The sequence below is a fragment of the Pinus tabuliformis genome, chromosome 1_2, assembly GCF_031772625.1.
Source record: "Pinus tabuliformis cultivar Carrire ecotype Pingquan chromosome 1_2, CPIR1, whole genome shotgun sequence".
NCBI classification, from domain to species: Eukaryota; Viridiplantae; Streptophyta; class Pinopsida; order Pinales; family Pinaceae; genus Pinus; species Pinus tabuliformis.
This window is the reverse complement of record NC_142298.1, coordinates 428,867,463-428,882,400: the sequence shown is the minus strand read 5'-3', so window position 1 is coordinate 428,882,400 and position 14,938 is coordinate 428,867,463. Positions and strand designations below refer to the sequence as shown.

Here is a 14,938-nt window from a genome sequence, read left to right as displayed (position 1 = left end):
TTCACTTTTTGACTATAGAAAAATTTGAATTTTCCTAAGTCAAAATAAGAAAATGTAAATTGCACCTTAACTTCACTTGTGGCTCCCTCTACCACATTTAGTGCACTTCTAAATTTAGCGGAACCCTTCCTTCTCTAACTCCATTTAACACAAAATCAAGTGTTCAAACCCTACAAATGGTCATACCTCACCATGATGCCCTGATACCGAAGCAACCCTATTCAGTAAAGGATTTTCATTTGTGCTTGAATCAAGCTCAATGTGTTATATAGAGATTCCTTTGCTACTAGCAATGGCTATTAGTTCATATGGCCTAACAACTGGTTTGAATAAATTATTATGACATGCTTAAAAGCCAAAAATATCAAAATTTTAAATTTGGTATGAGATGCAAACTTGAACTTTTTTTCACAAGCAAATACTAATATTGTTCACCAATAGTTTCTTCTCTTATTCTTGTTCTAACATGTAATTGACATGTAAACTTTCAATCCCAATAAGGTTACATAGACCCTATATTCCACTTCAAACATACACCACATTTGAATTGACAAGATATTGTGATGTTGATTACATCTCCTATTTATAGATGATTTATGACAACAAACAACAGTGATGTTGCATCCATGTAAGGTGCCCAAGTTCAAACTTGTTTAATTAAACTCATTCATTTGACATTCACAGTTGGTATATAAATCTTACTATTCTACTAGCATGATTACTAAAACTATCTAAAAACCAAGAAAGTAGATGCACACAAAAAATTCAACGTTTATCATACACAAAAACAACCACTCATAAATCTCTTTTGCTTGTTATATAATATTCCAAGATCAATTCCTTGATGGTAAGCGGAAAGTAATCTTTACACTCACTTTATTTAAAGCATGAAAATCTATGTATAGTCTTATATCTATGTAGAACAAGGTTGGTTGTCTATCATGAATATTTAACAAGAAATATATATAAGGTCTTTGCTAATATATACATATGTAGTCATTTTTTTTTTTTTTTGTCACGAATTTTTTTGTTCATTGTCAACTAATAATAAACAACCTTTTTTCTAATTCTATTAAATAACTCGTGAACATAAATAAATACTAGCCTAGATCCATCTTAACTTTGGATCTATCAAGAGTCGAGAGGGATCAAATCTCTTGAGGTGCAAACCTATTTTAGAGTGAAAAGAGATTTGATTCCTCTCAGCGCCTGGTAGATTCAGAGTTAAGATGGATTTAGGCTTGTGCTTTAAACATCAAGTAGTATTCTACATTTTAACCCATTTTCATGTATGTATTTTGGTTAATTTTGTTTAAAATTCAATAAAGATTGGTTGGATTTGCAAGTTTAAGTAGTGTAGTCTACACAATCCAAATACCCAAAGATTTTTTCAAAGAGTTAAATCCATTTATGTATTTAAAAATGAAATTGAAATAATATATAATATATATAAACCTTTTGAAAAAAAAGGTTTGTATCTAGAAATTTGATTCCTCTATATAACACATATTTCATTAAATTTGGAAGTAAATAGTGGATCTAGAATTTCAAAATAACCAAAAGGATCAATTCTAGTGATGTCCTTGTAATAAAATATTTCCAATTTTAATGAAATATGTGTTATATGCTTGCTAGATCTCTAGTTAACACACACGCTCACACACACACATATATGTTAACCAGAGATCTAGCAAACATCTAGAAGACTCAAATTTCTAAATACAACTTTTTTTTTCAAATTTTACATTTTAAAAGAGATTTACATTTCAAGACATTTGATGTATCTAAATACTTTTAAATGCATAGTTAAAATAAATCAATATTAATATAACCTAAATATAAATAAAAGAAAATGTATTCAAAATACATTAATATTCACAGTACGATAAATTTACCTATCCTATGTATCTGTATAGAAATAGAAGTAAATATGCACACTTTGATTTATTTACATATCTTCTATATCTCTTATTTGCTCAATTTTTTTTATGAATGTCGCTAGATGACATCAAATTATGCATTTAAAATACTTCAAATGAAAAAACAACTAACCTCTGCAAAAATGAACAAAAACCATGAACCTTTGCAACACCTTTGTAATCCCATTTAATAGAGTTTCAAACAACCTCATCAAATAATCAACCTACCCATGCACCAGAAACCTGGGAACACCAGTTTTGGATCATTACAACTGTGAACAAAATATGAAGTTGTAGAAAAGACGACAACTTGAGATTAGAAGTTTAATAAATCAAGAAAAGTGAAGACAAATCCAACCTTTGGGCGAGACCAATTTTCGGTGGAGAATGCATACAAAGTGAGAACCTGGATTGTCGATTCATTCGACAACTTAACAATGTGTAACATCTTGTTCATGCTCCTTGCATGCCCTACAAACAGTGGAAATATTCTCATTTTTTCCCATCAAGCATTTCCTTCCATACTGACGGCTACATGCTTTAACATTAACTTTGCCCACTGTCTTGTTAGTAGACCCCCACATAGTTATATGTTTGGGTCTACACTGCACGATTTCATCGAGATGCATCTCATCAAAGGTGATAGAGCCGACATTTATTTAAATGTTTATATCTAACGTCTAATGCCTACACATCTCCCCTATATTGGGATGTAGAATGCCTCTCGGCGTAATGACATTTTCTTCTATATTTCAAGAACACACCCATAATCAAAAGTACATCTATTATTATTATTAACAATTTTGTTTGCTTCTAGTTTAAACTCAAAAACACATTTAAAATTACTTTAAAATCATTTTATAGTTTTTTTTACTTTGATGCTAATTTGTATTTTTTTTAAAAACTAAATCTTTGTTGTTATCTGTTGTTATTATTATTCTACAGCGTGAATTAACAATTTTTTTTATTTCTAATTCCAATTCAATAATATAAGTTTAAATTTACACTTGTATCTTTTTTATTTTAAAACTACTAATAATTTTCTTTTCAAATTATTTTATTATAAATGTTATAAAATTGCATTCTAATATAACATTATATTATATGCTTTATAGAGTACTTCTGGACACAATCATTACAAAAGTACAAGATTTGAATTATCAATGTCAAGCTCCAATATGACATTTATCTTAATGCACTTTCCACAACATCATTAAGTTGACGTCCAAATACACACAAATATATCACTAATACAAAAGTTCAAGATTTGCTTAGATGCCACTTGAGAATCACGCATACTAATGGGATTTGACCACAATTAAGATGTCACCGCCTAAACAACAGGTGTTGCTTACATAATATTTCTTGTTAAACACATTTATATAGTTATATTAAATTCACCAATGGTTTTGAGAATCACCCATACTAATGGAATTTGACCACAATTAAGATGTCACCGCCTAAACAACAGGTGTTGCTCACATAATATTTCTTGTTGAACACATTTATATAGTTATATTAAGTTCACCAATGATTTCGGTTATGTTAGAGAAGAAATGAAATTAAGCTAATGTTTCCAATCAGTTTAGTGTCATCCTTAGATCTTGTGGCATTATGCAGGAGATTAATGTTGCAATGTATATCTATATTGATATATCAATATGAAATGTGAATTATCATAGTGTTTAATGGCTAGTTACAAATTAACTATTTAATAAGTATCTTTGAGATGAAATGGATTTAAGTTTTTGGCACAAATTTTTTATTAATAATGAGCTTCATTATTCCCTTAATATCAATACTAGTAATATGATTGAACAATTTTAGTATGTTACGGTTTTATTATTATCATGTACAAAAAAGTGAACTACATAGATACAATTCCACTAGGAAAGTTTTGCCTAAAATCTTTGCCAGGTATTCTTTTGTATGAGATTATTTTGATTTTTTGTTAGATTAGAAATTCATCATCTTTTTTTGGACCTTTTTTTGGTTCAGGAGGCCCTTATTTTCATTGATTACAATAAATGGGGGCTTTCTAGGATTAATTTAGGTTTGTCTTTTTTTGTTGGATTATTTTAAAAATAAAATAAGTCATTGAAAATGGCCTACAACTTTTGTCATGAAAAATTGCTTGAAATTTTCATCCCCTCTTGGGCTGTATCCCCTTGAAATTGTATCTTGGACCCACCAAAAAGAGTGTCATGAAAAATTGCTTGAAACTTTCATCCCCTCTTGGGCTGTATCCCCTTGAAATTGTACCTTGGACCAACCAAAAATAGTGTCCATTATACTTGATAGGGTATAGATTATCATCTTGTATTGAAAAAAAAAAAAAATCCATAAATTTATTCAATAATTTATCTACCACGCATCTATAAAACTGGAAGTGAATCTCTTTTGGCCTATTTAACCAAATATGAGTTTATGAATTTAGAATTTAGGTTGAGTAGAAGCGATTGTGTTTATTTCTAGAAAGAGAGTGAGTGTGGAAGAACTCAACATGAATACATAATAATACAATGAAGGTATCCATTTTAATTAACTGCTGCACTGCTTTTTCTGTAGAGAATATTAATTTTGCAACCAAGACAGACCAAAGTCAATAGACATATTGATAAAGGTCAATATTTCTGGGTTAAAATGATTTGATGTTCATGGTACAAGGACATCATAATAATGTATCTTTGTTTAATTCTTTAATTGCTTTCTATAACTGCCACTTCTTGCCATACTCCACTTGTATTTGACTGCCACAGACGCACAACACCATCACTTCCTGACGTTGCTAATGTCATGCCACCCATATCCCAATCCAATTGCCATACCTGTAAACATCATCTTGGTTAAAGCACTTATTATCCATAAACAAAACAACAAAATCAAGATTTCAAACCCTACAAATGGTCATACCTCACCATGATGTCCTGATAGCAAAGCGACCCTGTTAAGTAAAGGCTTTTCATTTGTGCTTGAATCGAGCTCAATGTGCCATATAGAGACTCCTTTGCTACTAGCAATGGCTATTAGTTCATATGGCCTGATAAGTGGTTTGAATAAATTATTGTCATATGCTTAAGAGCCAAAAATATAAAAAAATTAAAAATGGGTATGAGATGAACTTATTTTGCACAAGCAAAAGCTGATATCCTTCATTGATAGTTTCATTTCTTATTCTTGTTTTAACATGTAAACTTTGACTCCCAATAATGTTACATAGTCCCTACATTCCTTTTCAAACATACACTGCCTTTGAACTGACAAGATATTGTGATGTTGAATCCTTCATTGATAGTTTCATTTCTTATTCTTGTTTTAACATCTAAACTTTCAGTCCCAATAATGTTACATAGACCCTACATTCCTTTTAAAACATACACTGCCTTTGAACTGACAATATATTGTGATGCTGATTACATCTTCTATTTACAGACGATTTATGAAAACAAACAACAGTGTGTTGCATCCATGTAAGGTGCCCAAGTTCAAACTTGTTTATACATTTGCATTCACAGTCCCCTTATTTATTCCACCTTCATAAAGTTGCATTTAGAAAGCATAAATTGATTAAATTCCTTATTCATTTGACATTCATAACAGATGTATAAATCTAACTATTCTACTAGAATGATTACTAAAACTGTCTAAAATACTAGAAAGTAGATGCACATAAAAACAATCAGTGTTTATCATACACAAAAACCACCTGTTAATCACTTTTGATTGTTATATAATATTCGAACCAAACAACCTTAAGTCTCCCACAAAAAGGACTCACGAGCCTGATCCTTAACCATACTTGCTAGCAGAGCAAAGGATTAGAGTCGAGGTGGAAGCTTACCCACTCATTTTTTTTTTAAACATCGACATACACTAAGCCAAATTGAAATGATTATTGCTGTCATATACCCACACGTGATATTCACAAGATTGAGTGTGGGTAGAAAACCCTATAGCCGGTTGCATTTTAATCCAATAGTGAGTAGAAAACATTAAGTCACATATTAGAAATGTGGTTTTCGCTAATAAAAAGTAAAAGTATGCCATGTAACATTACCACCAATATTTTGCACTACAAACATTGAACAATTACCAAGCTACATGCCTAACCAGAGATGAAGCATACAATCTTAAAAAACAAGAAGAATAATTTTGGCAAGCACAAAGTGTTGGAAGATGGAACTATAATTCCAATATGAATTTTAAGGTATTCCACAAGGATGCACCTGGAAGGGTTGGGGACATGTTACCTATGTTCATTAGATCTCAAGACATCAATAGTGACATCCCTTGCCCTCCTTGGCATGTCGAAGATGGGAAGGAGCTTCACCAAGGGCATCCCCTATAGAAAATTAGAACTAGAATGGCCCGATACTTTAGGGATCCTCCCCCCGATGATATTCACAAGATTGAGTGTGGGTAGAAAACCCTATAGCCGGTTGCATTTTAATCCAATAGTGAGTAGAAAACATTAAGTCACATATTAGAAATGTGGTTTTCACTAATAAAAAGTAAAAGAAGTATGGCATGTAACATGTTACATTACCACCAATATTTTGCACTACAAACATTGAACAATTACCAAGCTACATGCCTAACCAGAGATGAAGCATACAGTCTTAAAAAATGAGAAGAATAATTTTGGCAAGCACAAAGTGTTGGAAGATGGAACTATAATTCCAATATGAATTTTAAGGTATTCCACAAGGATGCACCTGGAAGGGTTGGGGACATGTTACCTATGCTCTCATTAGATCTCAAGACATCAATAGTGACATCCCTTGCCCTCCTTGGCATGTCAAAGATGGGAAGGGGCTTCACCAAGGGCATCCCCTATAGAAAATTAGAAATAGAATGGCCCGATACTTTAGGGGTCCTCCCCCCCTGATGAGGATGTCCTTCTAAAAGCACATAAAACAAAAGAATTTTTTATTTTTTATTATTTATTTATTTATTTATTTTTTGTCTTTGAAAAAAGCTAAGGGGAATTTGATGTTGGAATGATGGTCATCTTCACAAATGGACAATTATGGCTAGGCACCCTCTTTATTGTATTTTATATATTTGAATAGGTCAGCCTATTCACCCTCTTGGGTTGTATCCCATTTTTTGGTGAGTGCTCATACCCCCTTTTTGAAGGGAGGGATCCCTTCTTGAGTAGGTGCCTCACTTGACTCAAGCTCTTATTTTTATCATCTCATCATATTAATGCATAGTGGTCAATACTTTAGCTTGTGGGCACGGTCGCACCCATTTTCTCATAATTCCAAGGAAGCAGTTGTTCCAATTTTTTCAAAAATCAAAATCATCAACCAACAATTTATTATGTCATTGTACAATGTAAACCCATTCTGAAAAATTGTAATGTAAATGATGCTAGTATGACCGTTAAATATATAACAACCTAGGTAAGCCTATGATTTTGGCGACGAATTTCATCCTAGGAGGTTTTTCGTCTCATTGATTATTTGTATTTCTAAACATGAATGATCAGTAGAGTTTTTGTCTCCAGCCTCAACCCCAAAGCTAAGGTGGAATTTATCGACAAAGTCTTAGGTGAGTCCTAGTGTTTTAGTTGAGTCTATTAAAATTGATTTGGCAATAATTTAAGCTAAGTGGCTAAGTTATTTTATTAAAAATCACTTGGTCTACTAGATCATATTGTGTCACAGAATTGGATAAAAATTATGACGGTCTATAACAAACGGATATCCCCCTTTGATGGTTGAATTTGCAAAATCTTATGTCAAAAATATTTTAGTACATAGTCCCTCATACTTAGATACCATGGCTAAAATATTTATGGGTGGAAAATTAATTCATCTCCTTCTGAAGTCAATTAATTAATTTTTATGGCAAAAAAAAAATTAAATCCTAAGCCAAAACATAATTAATTTAGAGTCGAAAATTAAAATTAGAGAAATAAATTTCTTCAAGTCGAAAATGACCAAAAAATTCGTGGGTTATGAAGAAGTCAATTTTTGGAGATCCCCCACCAAGGCAAAAATGGATTTTTTAAAGAAAAACTAAGCTCTTGGACCTTGGTGGTTAATTCGAAGTCAAATTTTTGAGGAAATTAATCCAAAATAATTATTTTTGGATTAATAAAAAATGATTTTAATGAAAATTCGAAAATTCCTCAAAAATAAATATTTTCGACGGCATAGATTAAAAGATGATCAAAGATTTATCGACAATCGAGATTATTTTGACAAGGATCAAGCCAACTGGTCATTATTTTCCACTTGGAGGATTTATCTATAAATTATAAGCCATTTGCTTCTCAAGTCACAAGAATAGTGACTCTGGTCCTATGTTGCACGAAACTTCAAAGAACCTGTTGTTTCGGGCCATACCTGTACTTGAAACTCCGAAACTTGGCTAAAACTCGACCACCATGTAATCATTTATTAGAGTTAATATCAATGTATATAATATCGCCGAGATATCGCCAATTTTCGTAAATATCGCGATATTTTCGGGGAGAGGAAATATCGCCAAGAAAATATCGTGATATTTTGTCTCCCCAAAAATATCGCGATATTTCCGAAATATCGGTGATATCTCGGTAGAATATCGCACTACGATGCAAAAAATTGCCGAGAGACCATAAAAATTTCCACCATGGCTATGAAAGTCTGATTTTGCTTTTTTTTTCAATCTTTTCATTTCTGATCGCTGGAAAAAGAAGGGGAGAGCTATGTGCTTACTGCCAAGGAGGGTTTGAGTGTTGAATAGCTATTATCGCCACCAACAACGAAGATTTTGTTGATCTAAGCTTGAAGAACAGTGAGACAATTTCATTTTTTCCATTAATAGGTATGTTCAAATAAACCCCTATGTTAATGAATTTTTTGATAGTTTTAGGATTATTCTTGCTTGCCTATTTGCCTACAATCATTTTGCTTGTTTTTTTTCCATTTGCCATGATTTTCATGCCCATGAGCAAATGCAAGGGTTTTAACTTTTCCAAACTCCATTTTTTTTTTTAACTTTCAAATACACCCTCTTATTGTCATTTATGGTTTTTCATTGAATTCACATTGCAAATAATGTAGCCAAAAAATTATTTTGTAAAATGATGTGGTTATTACTTATTAAGTTATTAATTCCAATTTTTTTTTGGTGCCCTAGGTTTGAGTTAGCTCACTACAAAATTCAAATATGCCAAAAGCCTTGGACCCATTTTGGGAGTATGGGAACCCTGATGGTGGGACAAATTGGGCATATCTTACATGCAAATTGTGTGGGACCAGGATGACAGGAGGGGTTACACGACTGAAATACCATCTGGCTAGACCTATTGGACATGATGTTGGGATTTGTACAGTTTCTAGTCCGGAGCTTATACAAAAAGCTCTTGAGGCAATTGATGAAAAAGAAAGAAAGAAGAGACAGAAAGAAACAAGGTTGAACGTGCAGGTAGATCTTTCAGGATATCTTCTCCTGATCTTGATGTTGAGGGTAGTGGGAGGGGCTCCACAGCTGGCACATCATCACCTGCTACTGCTAGTGCGAGGTCATCATTTTTTGTTTCATGAACAAGACATGGATCACAACCTGGCATAAAATCGCTTGTTAAAAAAAAGGAGAAGCGAGAAGCAGATAGAGTCATGGGGAGGTGTATTTTCTGGAGCGACTTACCTCTCAGCATCACCAAAACCAATCCATTTTGGCAGCCAATGTGTGATGCTATTGTTGTTGTGGGCCCAGGGTACAAAAGTGCTACATATGAGGAGTTGCGAGGGCCAATTCTTCAAGAAAAAAAGCAGGACATCAACTCTAGATTGGCGGAGTTGAAAAAACATGGGAAGTTACTGGATGCACAGTGATGTCTGATGGTTGGACAGATAGGAAGGGTAGGACCTTCTAAATTTCTTGGTACATTGTCCTAAAGGTACCATATTTATTAAATCGGTGGATGCATCAGAACATATCAAAGATGTCGCAATGATATGTGAGTTGTTAGATGGGTTCATTCGGGAGATTGGTGTGCAAAATGTGGTGCAAGTCATAACAGACAATGCAGCTAATTATGTGTCTGCCGACAAGATGCTTATGGAGAGGCATCGCACATTGTTCTGGACTTCGTGTGTGGCACATTGTCTCGATTTGTTGCTTGAGGATATGGGGAAACTCTCCTTCATCTAGAAGGCAGTTGATATGGCTAGGAGCATCCCCAAGTTTATTTATAACCATGCTTTTGTTCTTAGCCTCATGAGGAGGTTCACTAGAAACAAAGAGTTGTGGCGTCCTGTGATCACATGTTTTGCCACAAACTTTATTACTCTTTAGTCTTTTGCTTCGATGTCAGTTCGAGTTGAAGCAAATGTTTGTGTTTGATGACTGGCATAATTGTAGATACAACAGGAGACAAGACGGGAAAGCCATTGCAAAAATGGTGTACTCTGAGACGTTTTGGCGTGGAGTAGAAGAAGCATGCTCAGTTAGTGAACCTATAGTAAAGGTTCTTAGATTGGTAGATGGGGAGAAGCCTGCAATGGCTTATTTGTATGAGGGCATGGATAGGGCCAAGGAGGCCGTTCATTCTTATTATGCAAACAAGGGTTCTGTTGGCCTTGATAGGCATATGATGTTATGGGATGTGATTGATAGACGGTGGAAACGGATGCTTCATCGACCCATTCATGCAGCAACACTCTTCCTCAACCCCGCATTTTCATACAAATGTGGCTTTGATTTTGATGGCGAGGTGATGGAAGGGCTCCATTCCTGTATTCATAGGATGGTTCCTGATCCTGAGCTTCGCAGCAAAATCAATTGCGAGATACAGTATTATCGGGATTGTGTTGGCCTATTTGGCTTTGATGATGCACCTAGGGAAAGGACCCTCTTCATGCCACGTAAGTGACAAGTCATCACTCATTAGAAATTAGAATTTTCAATTTAGAATTTCCTTACTTATAATTCTATTTTTTTTAAATTCAATTATGTAACTTTTATTTGAAAGTTTAATTATGTTTTAAGTTTTTGAATTTTTTATTTCTTTATTTTGTTGTAGATATTTGGTGGCGAAGCTATGGTGCAAGGGCACCAAATTTGCAGAAATTGGCCATAAGAATCTTGAGTCAAACATGTAGCTCTTCAGGGTGTGAGTGCAATTGGAGTGTATTTGAGAAAATACACACAAAAAAGCGCAACAGGTATAACTTTGAGCTCCAGCCTTTAGTTGAGCAATTACACTTATTGTAATTTTTAATTTTTAATTTATGACCTTCAAGTGTCAAGAGTCAAGAGTCAAGACTCATTAGTTTTTTTGACACTCTTACAGGTTGGAGTTCGCACGCCTCAATGATTTAGTGTATGTGCATTACAACATTCGATTTCGAGTCAGGCAAATAACCAATGGATCTAGATGCCATGTCCCTAGACAATATTGATGTATTGTTTCAGTGGAGGGTGGAGTCTGAGGAGCCCATCTTGGAGACACCTTCATGGTTAGAGTCAGATGATCCATTAGAACAGGGGCAGCAAGAGGAGGAGGACTTGAAGGAGGAGCAGCACTCGAAGGACACTGTGGGAGCATCAGCATCAACACCATCTGCTATAGATATAGGAGAGCACAGCTCCATACCTAGCACTCATTATTTGACATTAGGTCCAGAGGCAAGGTCAGGGCCTTCTACTACTAGGGGCAGGCCTGGCAAATAGCCCATCATGTTTTCCCGTAAAAGGGGGAGAGGGCAGTGATTTCATATAAATAGCTGCTAGTTTTATTTGTTATGCTACATATAACTCATCATGATGAGATACTTTTATATATGTGATGTTATTTTGTATTGGTTCTCCACATTTGAGTCCTTGAATGGACAATTATCAGGGATCAGCAGGATTTGGTATCGCCTTTCATGTATCAGTTCTATTTGACATCATATATATCAGTGCTTTCTTCATATTTACGTGCCAATGTGTTTATTTCATGTTGTTATTGCTTTATATGTTTAAAAATCTGGAATAAAAAAAGAAAAGAAAAAGAAGAAGAATATATTATTCATTTTTTATGCTTGCCGATATTTTCACTGATATTGCCGATAAGATATTTTTTGGACCCTCGCCAATATTTTTCCGATGCCGATATTTTCAACACTGGTTAATATAAACTTGTTTTTCCTTTTAAATTGTCATCTATGGGTCTTATTCCCTTTTTTCTTGCAAGATAATGCGTTCTTCACTATATATATATATATATATATATATATATATATATATATATATATATATATATATATATATATACATGACATTTTCGCTGACTTTTTGGCTGACGTTTCCAGTTTTGGGAGGTGACGTTTCTAAACGTACTCGTTTCGGAAACTCTGAAACATTTCGTGCAAATTAGCTCTGGTCTCAATGTAATTTTGTAACGCTGGTGTGAAGCCATTGTTCTGCTGGGAACATTTGAAATTCATAATAAAAGACTTTGGGTTACAGTTCATGGTGTATTTATCTCATTGCTCTGTGGTACGTGTTGGATATGTGATTGTACTTCAATATTATAAGAATTACGAAAAGACTTTCAGTAGAAATCACATAACATAATTTTTTTTTTTAGCTGACGTGTTTCGAACCAACCAGTGTGGTTCATCACTAAGACCAGATGAAGCAGTAGACCATGGTAGCTGTTTAAATAGAGAACAATGTAGAGACCCAAAATTTCAAATAACGACTATTTTTGAAAAATAATATTTAAATTAATTTATTAAAAACAAATATTATTATAAATTCTATTAATGGGAAATAATCGAAAAATATAATTAACAAGAAAAAAAAGTCAAAAAGTCAGTAATATTTAAATTATGATATTAATTTATTAAAAACAAATATTATTAAGTAACGATTATATTAAATGGCTAGTTTTTGAAAAAAATATATTTAAATTAATTTATTAAAATCAAATATTTTTTTTATTAATGAGAAATAATCAAAAAATATAACAAGAATAAATTAATTAATTAATTAATTAAAAACAAATATTATTAACGGCTATATTAAACGACTAGTTTTTGAAAAATAATGTTTAAAATTAATTTATTAAAATCAAATATTATTAAAAAATTCTATTAATGGGAAATAATCGAAAAATATAACTAACAAGAAAAAAATCAAAGTCAAACTCCAAACAAGGAGGGAAGTAAAAAATTATAAAAAGGAGTCAAGACCCTAATCGAGACAAGATCATATAACAAATAAAAATAATTAATGGAAATAAAGTAAAATAGAAATAAATAAAATAAAACAAAAATATACACAAGTAAATATATATATATATATATATATATATATATATATATATATATTCAACAATAAAATACAAGGTTGAGGCCCATTAAACAAATAACAAAAATACTAAAAGGAGTTAAGAACGAATAAAATACTTAAGAAAACACGAAAGATCAAGAATATAAACTCTAATGAAGAATAAACCAACAACAAATACTATAAAAAGGACATCCATACCTACATAGATAAATAAACAAACAAAATAAACCAAAAATACTAGGAGGATAGGACAGGGATCCAAATTCTATTAATAATCCAACCATCGTCTCTATTCAAATTATTGGGCCTTTTTTCGACTAGGGCCTCCTTCAATTTACATTGATGGAAATGACTAACCCTAGCAACGACTTGGGTCTCCTCAATGCAAATGTGATGCTTAGATTTATCTGCATGCTCTCCCAAAACAGAGGAGCAGGTCCTGCCATGCTTGATGTCAGCGGCATGTTCACGAATCCTTTGATTAATCAAGCGACCAGTCTCACCAATGTAGGGAGTCCCACAAGAGCATGGGATAACGTAAACACCCTTCATATTCTTGGGGTCCACTGGGTCTTTTACAGATCTAAGGGAGCTCTGGATGGTATTTAAAGGCCTAAAGGTTGAAGCCACCTTATGCTTCCTTAGGATCTTCGCAATCTTGTCAGTGGTCCCTTGGATAAAAGGAAGATGAACACCAGAAAATCGATCCTTGGTATCTTTCTTAGCCCTAGGACCTTTTTGAGCTCTGAGGAAAGCCTTAGTACATTGGTGTTTACTATACCCATTATTAAAGAAAACACTTAGGAGATGTGCTTTCTCTTCATTGAGATGGTTGTCATCAGAAACTCTTAAAGCTCTAGTCGCTAAGGTGTTGAGAACACCAAGCTTTTGAGCTAGGAAATGATGAGAATTAGCATGAAGATATTGTTCTGTATGAGTTTTCTTGTATATCTTGTTTCTTCTCCATCAAGTCAGCCTTGCCTCCAATCAAGTTGGCCTCTTCAATAGTCTATTCAACCTCATGAAGGGACACGTCCACCTTTCAAAAGACTATATAGAAAGGAGCATTTGATCTATTGTGAAAATGAACCTAACCAACCAATTGATATGCAACTATGGAAAGAAAAGATGGAGCACGAAACGAAGAAAGAGAAACCTATCATATTACAAGAAGAAAAGATGCCAAGCATACGAGATTAGAACTATAGCAAAGATATGGTCTACAGAAGAACTTCAAGTTTGAAAATTGTACAAGGAAAGGAGACCGAAAACCTAGTTGACATGGTGTTTTGCTTTGACTTGTTTAATCTGTCTTCATGGAAGGCTAACTTGATGAATGGAGGAAAGTTTGTGTCATAGTCAAAAGGTCTTCATTTGTCCCAACTTGATTTGATTCTATTAGAGGAAGAGTTTGACTAGGTTTTTCCCTGGCTGAGTGCGTACTTATGGTGTCCATTTGTCTTTGATGATTTTCATGTTTTGGTAGTTGTTTGATGATAAAGAAACAATAACAATAAGAAACTAAAATTGTGTCACCAGTAACTATAAAAGTTAAGAGAAATCAATAAAATAAATCCCTAACTAATTTGCCCTAGATTTCTCAATATTTTTCAACTCCTTTCTTGAAGCAAATCACATTGATAAAAACTCTACCATATACTTAAAAAAATGGCCTTTTGATGCCAGTGACATATCTCAACCAATATAATCATGATCAGTACAAAGCAAGGCATATTTTG

General features: G+C 33.3%; 1 protein-coding gene across 2 annotated transcripts in view; it reads right to left on the bottom strand.

Moving 5' to 3' along the window:
* Positions 1 to 4,431: 4,431 nt before the first annotated feature.
* The window catches only part of SEH1H (Transducin/WD40 repeat-like superfamily protein), a 346,770-nt gene continuing 336,263 nt past the window's right edge, over positions 4,432 to 14,938 (bottom strand). Inside the window, exons 7-8 of one of the 2 annotated variants that reach the window (XM_089395337.1) lie at positions 4,838 to 4,959; positions 4,432 to 4,747 (exon numbers count right to left, since the gene is read on the bottom strand). In XM_089395337.1, coding sequence (XP_089251463.1) covers positions 4,692 to 4,747; positions 4,838 to 4,959 — 178 coding nt within the window. In that variant the 3' untranslated portion in view covers positions 4,432 to 4,691. Of the gene's footprint in view, positions 4,748 to 4,832; positions 4,960 to 14,938 lie in introns of both variants that reach the window. The other variant, XM_089395336.1, reaches the window with a different exon arrangement.